Source organism: Protopterus annectens, chromosome 13.part0 (assembly GCF_019279795.1).
Source record: "Protopterus annectens isolate FY-2018-M chromosome 13.part0, PAN1.0, whole genome shotgun sequence".
NCBI lineage: Eukaryota > Metazoa > Chordata > Ceratodontiformes > Protopteridae > Protopterus > Protopterus annectens.
The window spans coordinates 327,480,956-327,494,715 of NC_056747.1; the positions used below are offsets into that span (position 1 = coordinate 327,480,956).

At 42.7% G+C, this 13,760-nt stretch overlaps 1 protein-coding gene across 5 annotated transcripts in view; it reads right to left on the reverse strand.

Annotated features, from left to right (window-relative positions):
• Positions 1-13,760, reverse strand: part of LOC122787298 (semaphorin-4D-like) — a 2,116,148-nt gene that overhangs the window by 1,867,188 nt on the left and 235,200 nt on the right. For 4 of the 5 annotated variants that reach the window (XM_044053928.1, XM_044053925.1, XM_044053926.1 and 1 more), the window contains exon 2: positions 994-1,350. In XM_044053928.1, the coding sequence (XP_043909863.1) occupies positions 994-1,047 (54 nt within the window). In that variant the 5' untranslated portion in view covers positions 1,048-1,350. The remainder of the gene's footprint in view (positions 1-993; positions 1,351-13,760) is intronic. The other variant, XM_044053927.1, reaches the window with a different exon arrangement.

The window sequence follows — 13,760 nt, forward strand, 5'->3', positions numbered from 1 at the left end:
GATTCAGCCATTGCTCCACTGCCCTAAGGACAATGTCCCTTGCATGTTCCAAGTCCCCAGTAAGGATCAACAGTGAGGTACATCTCAGTGCACCCCCTCCCCAACAGGAGAGGTATGCCTACCCTTCTCCTTGCCAGCACTTCAGATGCCTCAGTTGTACTTGGGGATTTATCCATTTATGTCACTACACTTGCTATAAGGCTTACATTTTATGGCAGGTCATGAACTCAGTCTCAACGTTTTAGGTTCAAACAGTGTCCATTTCTGAGGTGTATGGGACACTAATTTTTAAACATTTCCTTTACCCAGTGGGAAAGAAATCATATATTTACTACAAACACTGCATCTAACATCAGTTAATTATTAACAACTAACAAAGGTCTCATGTTAGTCTGAAAGTTCTGTGCTACAGTATTTTCCACCAAGCCTGGTAATAAGTCAAGCCTGAACATGCTACTTCTTCACAGAAAACATAGATCAGAGCACTAGACAAACGCACTGATTTTTTTTTGTCTTATTAAAAGCAATAAAGTTCAAGTGAAACATAAGTAACTACCATTTTAAAATAACAGATTAGTCATTTTTTAAAACAGTGTGCTTTCCACGATCAGTAATATTGCATTCTCTTACAATCTATGGTGACAGAGTATGCTTACTAGATAAAACATGGTAATGTTTGAAATTACTGTTTTACTGTAACCCCAGTTCCTCTATTTCAACTGAATATGGACTAAATAGTGTGTAATAAGATAAATTTAAAACACAAAAGTAAATGTGATGTATATTTTGAAGTGAAACTATAAAACTAGTATATTCTTGGTGGAATACAATTATAAATCTTTTCAGTAGCTTAAAATGTTGAGTGTTTTAAATAATTCAGAAGACAGTGGCTGATGCACTCTCCCATTAACTCAGCCTTGTGCAGTAGAGTTTTTCCAAACAACAGACACATCTACCCCACTTATTACAATACAGTAATGTAACAGCACATACTTTGAAACGCCACTGTTTTTCTGGGGATGCAACTCTGAAAAGATGTTTCTGCATTTTCAAAGAGTCCACAAAATACAAATAGCAACGTTATTGCACTGGCTTTCTGCATTTTCAAAAATCTTGATTAAGAGGCAGGAAGAGAGAAAATCTCACTGTCTAAAAACACGCCATTTCCGTAGTCGATATTTCTGCTGTCCAAAGTAAATTATTAAACAATGTTGGCACAAGTCTCCAGTGCACGTATATGCTGTTATATTTCTGCTGCAAATCCATCTTGCATAGTATTCATAATGACAGCTGACATTTACTGGTTATTGCTGGATTATTCATGAAACACTTTCCAACTACCACCCTGCACTGAAAAGAAAGGAAAAAATAATCAGAAAACAAACCTCTATATCATTTTAGACTACCAGCGTTTACATTTTTTTTGGCTACTACAGGCTGTCTTTAATGCTGTAAGATCTCCGGCTACACCATAAGTACCATCTTTTGACTCTTTGGCAAACGATATACAGCAAATTCAAGCAGAATACCCAAGCCGTACAAAAAGAAGGTATGTACTCACCATAACGTTCCATCTGAGTTGTTGTTCATTTGTCTTAAACCTGTGGGTCTCCGGATCAGACTCTGCTGCAAATCTAGTATCTGATCAGAGTTCAAAGCTCCTCCCCTACCCATAATGCCCAGTCTCCTTCCTCCCTTCAGATAGAGTTTGATGCCCAACTAGCGTCCACACCCGACCCAACACCTTGTCCCATACTAAATATCTGCATATGCAAAAAAAGAGGGAGAGTAAAAGGTATGCAGGAGGTGACCACATCCTCTACCTGGTCAGACCACCACACAGCCTGTGCAAGGCAAGGGGTAAGGGGGGGACGGACGGCTGAAGACAAATGAAGTCAGATGGAACGTTATGGTGAGTAAATAATTTCTTTATCCGAAGTTGTTGTCTTCATTTAATCTTCAACCTGTGGGATAGAGTCCCCAGCTACTAAACACCTGGGAGGCCCTCATGGAAGGATATTGTGGAGCATGGCAGAGCCAAAGGATGCCCTATTCGTGGATATGATGTCCAACTTATAATGCGAAATGAAGGTATGAGATGAAGCCCAAGTGGCCGCAGAGCAGATATCTAACAAAACTCTAGACCAAAAGGCCGCTGAAGTAACCATAGATCTGGTGGAATGTGCCTTCACATGACCTGGCAGAGATAAACCCATAACAGAATATACCAGAATAATACACTGGGAAATCCAACAGGCAATGGTGACCTTAGATAATGGTTTCCCCAAAAGGGATTTAGGGTAAGAAATGAAGAGCTGGTCACACTTGCGAAAGGATTTAGTCCTGTGCAGGTAAAAACGTAACTGAATGTGCACATCCAAAAAGTGCAATTTATATTCTCCCTTTTTTTGAAAATTTGGGGAAAAGACCAGGAGATTAATCACCTGATTAACACTGGATTCTGAAGCTACCTTAGAGAGAAAAGATGGGTTAGTACGAAAGGATACCCTATCCTTATTAAAAATCATATAAGGGGGCTTGACCGACAATACTTAAAACCCTCCTGGCAGAAGTAATAGCAACCAAGGCCATCTTCCAGGACAGAAACTGCAGCTCCACAAAGGCTGCAGGCTCAAAAGGGGAAGAAACTAGAGCTTGCAGAACTAACGTAAGATTCCACGGCAGCGTTGAGTCCTTCACTAGGGACAGAAGAAGAAAGGTGCCTTTTAGTAAGGCTTTGCAAAGCTTAGAGGATGCTAACGAAGCCATATCATCACCTACATGAAAACAGATCACTGCAAGTTGGACCTTGAACATAGAAGAACTGGAACCTTGCTGAAAGATCCCCAACAAAAATTTCAAAACCACGGAAACCGGGGAAGTGAAGGGATCTATGGCACGCTGGAGACCCAGATCGAAAAACGTTTCCATTTGCTGGAGAACACCTTTCTGGTGAAAGACTTATGAGCTGCCAACCAGGATCCTTTTGACAGCTGAAGATAAGCTAGGAGTCTTGACGATCATGGGAACTGCAGCAGCCAAGCAATGAGCTTCAGACTGCCCAGGTCTGGTTGGGAAATCTCTGAAGGATGAGAAATAAGATCCGTACTTGGATTCAATGTCCATGGTACAGCCACCAGATGAGACCACAGAGAGGGAAACCAGATCTGACGAGGCCAGAATGGGGCAATGAGGATAACTAAGCTCCCCAGCCTGCGAGCTTTCTGAAGGAATTTTGAAATCAAGGAAAGGAGGGGCCAAGCCTGAATCAGAGCATCTTGAGGGCCTTCCCCCAGTGGAGGGTTAAGAGTGAAGAACTTGCTGCATTTCGCATTGGAAGAAGAGGTGAAGATATTATGACAAGGATGACACCACTTGAGAAAGATCTGTTTCACTACTGAAGGATTCAAAGATCACTCGTAAGACATCAGAATAGACCTGCTAAGCCTGTTCGCCTCCTCAAATGTGTGTTGCCACCAGAAAACAGCGGGTGGAGATCACTCACTCCCACACACTAATGGCTTCGTGACAGAGGGTAAGACCTGGTTCCGCCCTGTTTGTTGATGTACCAGACCACAGACATTGTCCCATCTGAATAGCAATCGTCCTTGGGTGAAGATGGGTATAGAGAGCCTGCAATGTTAGAAGCACTGCCCTAATTTCCAGGATGTGATATGCAATCTGGTCTTGTAGGGAGGACCACGTGGCTTTGGCTGTCCTTCCCGAGCAGTGCCCCTCCCCCCAGCAGGGAGGCATCTGTGGTCACTGTGGCCGAAGGAGAAAGTAGAAGAAAAGAGCGATCCCGAACAAGATCCAGAAAATGAATCCACAGAGTCCCTGCACACCCGCGAGACTAACAAGATGAGACAAAGGGAGATTTAACATGGACCATTGGACTGAGAGGTTCCATTGAAGAACCCGCATGTGAAAACATACCATGGCCAAGAGAACTGCAAAGGACATGTAGCTTCAAAGACTGAATTCTCTCAGAGTTAAGAGAGACTTTGGTTTGAATAGTGCCCAATCGAGCCCCAATGAAATCTAACACTTGAACTGGGGCCAGTAACGACATCTTCAGATTGATGGTAATGCCCAACCGCTGGGCTAGCAGAAGAAAGGAATCCCTCACTTGATTTAGCTGATGCCTGGAAGGGGCAGCGAGGAGCCAATCATCCAGACAGGAAAAGACTTGCATGGCCTGGAGTCACAAGTGTGGTGAGACCAAAACTCTTAACTGATAATGACTGTCCCCCAGCCAGAACCAGAGAACCTCTAAGAGCGCCTGTCCATTTTGATATGGTAGTACACATCCTGAAGGTTGAACGAGCACATCCAATCGATCTCCTGCAGTAAGGGCAGGATAGACAGAAGGGTAACCATCCAGAATTTCATCTTGGCCACTGACAGGTTCAAGGTGGAGAGCTCCAGAATGGGTCTTATGTCCCCAGTCTTCTTTGGCACCAAAAAAATACTGGAATAAATGCCTAACCTGGACTGGTCAGGAGGGATGGGTTGGATGACTCGCTTTTCTAGCAGCCTTCCAATTTCCAGTGCTGCATCCTCCCTTTGCGTGGGTGGAACGTCCGGAAGGTGTCTGGGTGGACAAGGTGATGTGAGAAAGGGGACTGAATGCCTCTGGATATAATCTGCAACACCCAACGATCTTCGGTGATGGACTCCCACACTGTTAGGTGTAGCAATTGGTGACCCCCAACTGCCTCCAGAGACTAGCAGCCGGGCCAACCCTTCAGGGTTGCTGCACGGGTCTCTCAGAGAAAGGCTCTCAAGACCCTCTGTCTCTAGGGCAGCGTCTATCAAATCCCCCTCTGCCCCTGGGGGAAGGTGAGTCTCGAGTGATCCTTGGAATAGCTCAGAGTTTTAGAACCACTTCTTGACCCCTCGCGGATTCCTCGAGAAAGTTCTTTGAGGAGCCGAAAAGCGGATCCAGACGGCAGACAGTCTCTTCCCATCCTTTCGCATTCTGAACTAAGGAGTCAGGTACTGACTTCCCAAAAAGGGAGGAACCTTTGTACAGGGCATTCGTAAAAGACACCTTAAAGGATTCCGAAAAGGCACAGAGCCAGCAGTGGCACCTAATGGCAACGCCTATACCGGCAGCTCTAGCGGCGCCCTCAGTTGCATGGGAGAGGACACAAGTCCTAGCAACAGATGTCAGGGTGGCCATTCAAGAGAACACTTGCTTGTCCTCAGCCGACAAGGACCCTGGGGTAGACTCAGCGACCTCCTCGACCAGGTCTCGCTGCAGCTTAATCACTTGTGCCAGATAATTCAGCCCATGCACAGAAAACGTCGCTGAAGCGTACACTTGCATCCCAAAACAGTCCATCATCCTGGACTCTCGGTCAGGAGGAAGGACCATGGAGCTCTCCTGAGTGAGCACCTCCTTAGTAGCGGCTGCCACCACCATGGCATCAACCAGGGATCCCTTATTCCAATGGGTCCTGTTCAAAGGGGGACTCAAAACCTTGTCCGAGCATTTAAGAATGGGCTCCACCATGTCAGTTTCCTTCCACACCCGAGATGCCATAAAAATCCACCAAAGGATCTGCAGATGAAGACATCCAGAAAGTAGAGGATCCTGTGCCGAATGCCTCCAGGAACACAGATTCATCCAGGTTCGGTTTTTGGGCAGACCACCCCTCACGCTGAGGTAGGATTTCCATGATGTCTCCAAATGAGAAATCCTCGGGGGGTGACCAGGGAGAACCTTTCCCTTCCTCCAAATCGGTGTCTTCCGTGAAGGACTCTGGTGGTTAGTTCAAGTGCCTCCTTTTGCATATACGTTTGTGAGGAACCTCCTCAGTGGGGGTCCCTGGGTGGGACTGACCAACTTCTCACTGCTTCCAAGAGGTAGCACCCTGGGGCAAAGAGGCAGCTGGCTGGCCCTGAGATGGTAGAATGGCCAGATTTGCACCAGAAACAGAGGGAGCCAGGACGAACTCCTAAGATGAGATCATAGGTCTCAATGGGAGAGCACCCTCTCCACCACATCAAAAGCCTTAGGGGAATGGACCTCCTGAGAAGGAACAATGGCCGGAGCCATAACTCTTTTATCCAACTGGAGAAGCAGGGCCAAACCTCCAGGTACCGATACACCAAGGGGAAGGCTCTGCTCCAAAAGGCTCGGAGCCGACATCCCCTCTTATCCAACGCTGAGGCTATGGCTCTAAGAGCCGGATGGATCAGAGCAAGTCTGATCTGACCTACTCAAGGCCATGGCTGGCATCAAGATACAAGGTACCATTGGAGCAGACCCCTCTATGCAGTGTCTCCTTAGATCCAAGGGCTCAGAGACCAGAGGTCGGATTGGAGAAGGAGCAATAGGGATGAATGCAAATTGCATGTCCCCCACTCCGGAGGGAGAGGGGACAGGCAGGACTCCCAACTGCATCTAAAGGTGAATAATCATCCTATCCATCTCTGCTTTGGAAAGGCTGCAAGTGAACTGAAACGAGGAGTCCACAGACACCGGGCTTGAGGGGAAGCTGGCAACTGGGTCCGAAGCTCCTCCGGCTCTGGAGAGAACCAAGGGAAATGGAGCCGGGGAGACTCCGTCCTCAGAGCAGACCTAATTTTCACCGGAGGGCCCGCCACAGCCAAGCAATTTGGGGATTGCTTCCTGTCCTTGGACTTGGTTGTTTTGTCTCCATCCCCAAACCTCTTAGTGGGAGATTGAGTCTCACAGGCTGGGGCTGAGACAAATGTAGAAGCAGGGGCAAAAAAGGCCTGTGCCCCGGTGGTAGGAGGGGGAAGAAGACCCTTCAAAATTAACTTATTTCTCCTGTCCATCAGTCAGGGGATTAAACTTGGCACAGATGGAACAGGTAGTCTCCAAATGGGCTGGCCCTAAGACATTCAATGCATAGATTGTAGCCATCAGTTGGAGAGAGCTTGTGGCCACATTCTGTGCATTTTCAAAATCCTGGTTTGGAGATTTATGACAGACTCTCAACCACATGGCTCATCACACTCAATCACACAGAGACCACACACACACAAATTAGACAGGAAAGAGAAAGGGTTTATTTTTATTTTTTTTTTTTAACCGATGGAGTGTGCGAGGGGAGGTAAACAGAAAAGGAGGACAGTATATTAGAAAAATAGAGCTAAAAGGAATAATAAAACCACTTATCCAATAAATTTAGCAGAGAGCATAGATCGCGATGTGAACTTTAGCACGGCAAACGAGATCTGAAGAGGAAGGAGACAGGGGCATTATGGGTAGGAGAGGAGCTTTGAGCTCAGATCAGATGCTGGATGTGTGGCCAAGTTGGATCAGTGCCGAATCCGGGGACCCACAGGTTGAAGATCAAATGAAGACAATTGTACTATCAAGGTTTCTAATACAAAAGTCCAGCTATGTCAGGTAATCCATGTAACAGATAGTCAAGGGAAAGACACGGGATTCTTACAGCAAGTAATCACAAAAGCCTGTTTTACTCATCTCCTCATTCAGTAGTAGCTAGTTTACCTTACAAGCAAGCACATTCTTTCCTCATGTGGGAGGGTATACCAGTATAAATACTAAGAAACATGAGGTTTACCAAACTGGGTTCCTCAGTACCTCAATACATCAAAAAAATTGGGTTAAGATGCAATTATCGAGATCAAGCAACAGTGGGGTAATCAATTTTGCCCTTATTCCTGTTGTCTTGCGATGTTAAGAGTTAGTATATTTAAAGTTGCAGGTGTGTGGAGTGCAGGCAAGAATATGTTATTTTTCAGCAGGATATCAACCTGTAGTTTTGGATATATTACAACTGTGGAGTTAGTGAGTTTCTTATTTTTTCTACTGTCATGTAATTAGAGAGTTGACACTTAAATTTGTGGGGATGCAGAGAGGTTTGAACCCCTGCAAAAACAATGTAGAACTTTTGATGGGTTTGACGGCTGGGTGCCTGTTCAATGATGATTATGTAAAACATACTAAACCTCCATGCAGAGTTACACTGATGACTCGGTAAAGACCTATAAGTAATAATGATATCCCTACCTGCTTCATAGTGCGTAGAACTGCCTTATAGCTTATTACTACAAAGAATTGTGAAAGATCAGAAAAGTAAACACATAGTATAAAGAGCAGCTATGAAAATGGACTAACAGACAAAGCTTGTCATAGTGATAAAGAGTACTAAATACTTAGCAATAAAGTCTGGCAGCTATAGCACATGATTAAGCTACTAATGAGCAGCACTTGTAGCCCAAAGTTGGAGTCCCACAGCCTCACTTTGCCTATTGTGCGACTCTTAAGTCACTTAACCAGATGGCGATTCTAGTCTGCCTGAAAAAAGGTCCATGTTGATCAGTGCTCTAATTCAGGTAATAAATAGAAAAAGTACAGATGTGTGATAACTGAACACAAACCAATGTTCACATAACAGAACAATTACTGTCTTTTTAAAAACAAAGTTCAGGTGGCACACTAACTGTAGGTTCATAGGTATACATATATACTAGGCCAACGGCCCTGGAGCCTACATAAGCCTAGCCCACGAAGATTCCCCGGCATCTTGCCACCCAAAGTTATTTCCCAGTGCCCCTGTCAAGCAAGGCCACTGAAGTGATCCCCAGGGTGAACTTCCTATTGCCCATCCACTCAAGATTGCTCTTATAGAGGGCCAGTGAAGTGCTCCGCTTGACGTGAATGGGAATTTTGTTCTGGAGTATGGTAAGTCTCTGGGTTAGGAACCTGTCCCTCCAGCATGTTGTTTATTGTGGTAATGAGGTCTAGGTCCCTGGAGCGTGTGGCACAGAAAAATTGAGATTTCTTTAGGTACAACTCTACAGTTTTCTCATACCGGCCAAAGCTTTCGCTTCTCCACCGTATCTTTTCTAGGCAAAATTCATCTAATGAACATCCCAACTTAACAAATCAAATCTCAAAAGGAACTTGAAGTTGGCCCTCCTCAATACCAGGAGTCTTAAACTGCCTAATTTACAGGAACTTCTGCATCTAATGTGTATCCAAATTTGTGTTACTAAGATATGGTTCAAATATAAAAGCAACCTCTCTGTGCTAGGGTTTAGTGCCCATCATGACTTCATGTCTGAATTAGTCAGTGACATCATCCCTTCAAAGGTATAATCTGACCCCTCCCCCCAAAACCTCAAATGAGCTCACAAAACTCCAGCTCACATTACGAAAGTTATTCTATTTACAGCTTATCAATCTCCTCTCCATAGCCCCAAAACACTATCATGAAAACTTTGCAAGACTGCTTTAAAATACCCCTATTAAAAAAAATAAATAAATAAAAAAACAGCTCATTTATCCCTGGCTACATCAACTATCCCTCTACAGACTGCAGTATTTATACTATCAAAGCAGGATACGACCAACCTCTTCTTGGGCTGGGTAAACAAAAGTTCCCCGGATCACATCCTCAATCTCACCAAGGGCAAAAATATTCCTGAGCCTGGTTCTAACAAATTTAACTCCATCCTCCCCCCAATCCAGGCTCAGTCACCAATATTGAAGTCATACCACCTACAGGCTGCCTCTACCCACAACTCTAGTAACCACCCCCATCCCCGTAGACACTTCAAAAAGGATAAACCCATTACAATTATGACGAGATCTCTAAATTCGCACAAAAAATAAATAAAAATCTACAATTGAACCAGTATATGCAGCAGCCTTCTACACTTAAGAATCTTTATGAACACTGACAAAAACAATGATATGGTAGTCCCTACTAGAGCCAAAGACAGTTGCAAAAACACTGTAGTGGTCAGTTGAGACTACATAACGAAAGGAAAAAACTTCAAAATTCCCAAGAAACTGAAATCAGCCACAAACACCAAAAAAGCAAAGTCTAGCAACTGAGAAGGATAACTACAACTCCTTTACAGTTACAACAGAAAATTAAGGAAAAAATCAATAATAACATTACTCCGACGTTTTCCATAATGGTGCCTTCCATTCAAGCACAACAGACACTGCTGTCAGCTTCTACCCTGAAATCGAATATCCCATCTTCAGATATCCCAGTGTCTTCCCCCCACCATCACACCAAGGATCACATCCTTACAAGCACTTTCAAAGACCAAACACTTCTTCTATGGATCCAAACCATATACCCACCTGCTTAATAAACAGCGCAAAAACTGCACTCCTTGATGACAGCATATTAGGCTATCAACTAGAGTTTTTTTAAGCATAGCTAAGTTTCCTAATAAAATCCAATAGGTATTGGTTCCCAAAGACTGGGGGCACAGTATGAACAAACATATATATGGAACACAGCAGCGTAAGCGTTCCACCAGAGAGCGCGTTCCTGTTAAAAAACGTAAATTCAAAAACCAACCTCCGTGCAGGAACGCTAGCTGTCCGAAGCGACAGCTACCCTCTAATACAGTTCGTAAACAATGTTCAACCAGTTCTGTTCAAAAGAGAGTTACAAAACACCAAATTCAGGTTTCCAAAAATACGGAACATGAAACGTTGCTTCAGCTAACTTGTCAATACATCCAGTTTGTTGAATAAAAACAATAGCTCCAACTTTCCATTTAAAAGGGAACGTTCTTTATTCCATATCAGTAAGCGCTTTCACCCTGAAAAGGGCTTCATCAGACTGTACAATTAATTACAAAAGGCACAGCCTTTATATACCTATACTAATCAAGTAAATTAACACTAATTACCCTATCATACAAATCAACCTACATTATATAACATCTAATACCCTTTATTCATTTTAATAGATAAAAACTAAACATGCTCATAAAAAATCGACATACAACGAAAGTTGTATGCGTAGAATTAATTCACGTTTAACCTACATGGTTTAAAAACGTTAAAACCTCTCTTTTCTTAATTAAAATCAATCATTCTACTGGTAATGAATTTTCATACCAGTAGATGGTGCCAATACACAGTTCTTCATATTCATTTCAGTAAGTTACGAACGCACCTATAGCCTACTGAGCTGGATTAAAAGAAATTCTTGTCATACTAACCCCTATGATAAGACAATACATGTTGTAAAATGACAAGAGGTTTTCTGATATTAACTCTGTCTTACTTAGCACAAACCAGTCTCAGTTAATTCCAATAGTACTAAAAACTCAATATTTAATAACTAGTGTGCATCAGTGCATTAATTTTACATATGGAGAGTTCCCTCTTTATATTTTATTTTAATTAATAATAATAAAAATAAAATTCATAAGGACTATTTTAAAAATTAATCCTGTCTTGTGTAGAACAGACTCATCACAAATTAGTCCTTTGTTGCTCTACGAGCTCACAACTTAGTGATTAAAGTGTCTCAGTGCATTAATATTCTGACTGGAAGTACCCTCCTGATCTATCTTTAGTCATGATGTTATCTTACGCTTAATGACATTATGCATCATATGTTATCTGGGGTATCTCAGTGCTTTAGCCTTCTTTTTTTCAAAAAAGGTTGTATGCCCACTTTATCATTCAAACCTGGAGATTGGTCTGACCTACATCTTATGATCCATTTGGCTTCCTGTTCCAGTGTATAATTCTCAATATCCCCTCCTCTAATGGTCTTAGCTATCACTTGCATAACGAAAAAACTGATATATTTAGCCCAATGTAGTTCATGTGATGCGTTCTATATAGGAAAAACTAATAGACAACTTAGGGAACGCATAAGAGAACATATGTATGGTGTAAGAACAGGGGATGAAAGAAACGCATTGGCTAAACATAATAAAATGAGGGGTAGTACACATACTTTCAGTTTTTTCGTTATGCAAGTGATAGCTAAGACCATTAGAGGAGGGGATTTTACAACATGTATTGTCTTATCATAGGGGTTAGTATGACAAGAATTTCTTTTAATCCAGCTCAGTAGGCTATAGGTGCGTTCGTAACTTACTGAAATGAATATGAAGAACTGTGTATTGGCACCATCTACTGGTATGAAAATTCATTACCAGTAGAATGATTGATTTTAATTAAGAAAAGAGAGGTTTTAACGTTTTTAAACCATGTAGGTTAAACGTGAATTAATTCTACGCATACAACTTTTGTTGTATGTCGATTTTTTATGAGCATGTTTAGTTTTTATCTATTAAAATGAATAAAGGGTATTAGATGTTATATAATGTAGGTTGATTTGTATGATAGGGTAATTAGTGTTAATTTATTTGATTAGCAAAGGTATATAAAGGCTGTGCCTTTTGTAATTAATTGTACAGTCTGAGGAAGCCCTTTTCAGGGTGAAAGCGCTTACTGATATTGAATAAAGAACGTTCCCTTTTAAATGGAAAGTTGGAGCTATTGTTTTTATTCAACAAACTGGATGTATTGACAAGTTAGCTGAAGCAACGTTTCATGTTCCGTATTTTTGGAAACCTGAATTTGGTGTTTTGTAACTCTCTTTTGAACAGAACTGGTTGAACATTGTTTACGAACTGTATTAGAGGGTAGCTGTCGCTTCGGACAGCTAGCGTTCCTGCACGGAGGTTGGTTTTTGAATAAACATATATATGGGTCTACTGCAGTAGACCGAAACTCCATTTAATCAAATCTTACTTAACCAAGAGGACACCAAAACCTCATTCCAATTTATGTTTACATCAATGGAATTTTAATCCGGGAAAGGAGGCGGTTGGCCAAAGAGGGGAAATTTGCAGTTTTCCCCACTACAGTGCGACCTTTGAATTGGTATACTTGTGTGTGTGTGTGGGGGGGGGGGGGGGGTTGACATGCTTCAGTGTTTTTTTTGTTTTTTTTTTAAATGTTGGCCAATAAGTTGCACAAGTGTGAACACCCCTCAAACTAATACCCTGCTGAACCCCCCCCCCCCGACTTAATTACAGCATTCAGTTTTCTTGGGTAGGAGCCTTATCAGCATGGCACATAGTGACTTGGTAGAATTTGCCCACCCTTCCTTGCAAAAGCACTCCAAATCTGTCAGATTGCAAAAGCATCTCTTGTGCATAGCCCTCTTCAGGTCACCCCACAGATTTTCTATTGGATTTAGGTCAGGGTTCTGGTTGGGCCATTCCAAAACTTTAATTTTCGTCTGGTGAAGCCATTCTTTTGTTGATTTGGATGTATGCTTGGGGTCACTGTCGTGTTGAAAGGTGAACTTCCTCTTCATCTGCAGCTTTCTAGCAGACTCCTGAAGGTTTTGGGCCAAAAGTGACTGGTATTTGGAACTGTTCATAATTCCCTCCACCTTGACTAAAGCCCCAGTTTCAGCTGAAAAGCAACCCCAAAGCATGATACTGCCACCACCATGATTCACCATGGGGATGGTGTTCTTTTGGTGATTCAAAGTACTGTTTTTGCGACAAATGTACCTTTTGGAATTGTGGTGAAAAAGGTCAACTTTGGTCTCACCACACCACTACACATTTTCCCACATGGCTTTGGGAGACTATGTATTGTTTTACAAATTTTAGCCAGGCCTTGATGTTTTTCTGTATAAGAAAAGGCTTCAGTCTTGTACACAACCAGTAAGTGCCAGAAATTCCTGCAGCTCCTTCAGTGTTGCTGTAGGTCTCTTGGCAGCCTCCCGGACCAGTTTTCATCATGTCTTTTCATCAATTTTGGAGAGAGGTCCAGTTCTTTGCAACGTCACTGCTGTTCATATTTTCTCTACTTTTTGACAACTGTCTTCACTATGTTCCATGGTATATCCAACGCTGTTGAAATTTTTTTGGACCCTTCTCCTGACTGACACCTTTCAACAAAGAGATCCTTTTGATGCTTTGTAAGCTCTCTGCAAATCATGGCTTTTGCTGTAGCAACCGAG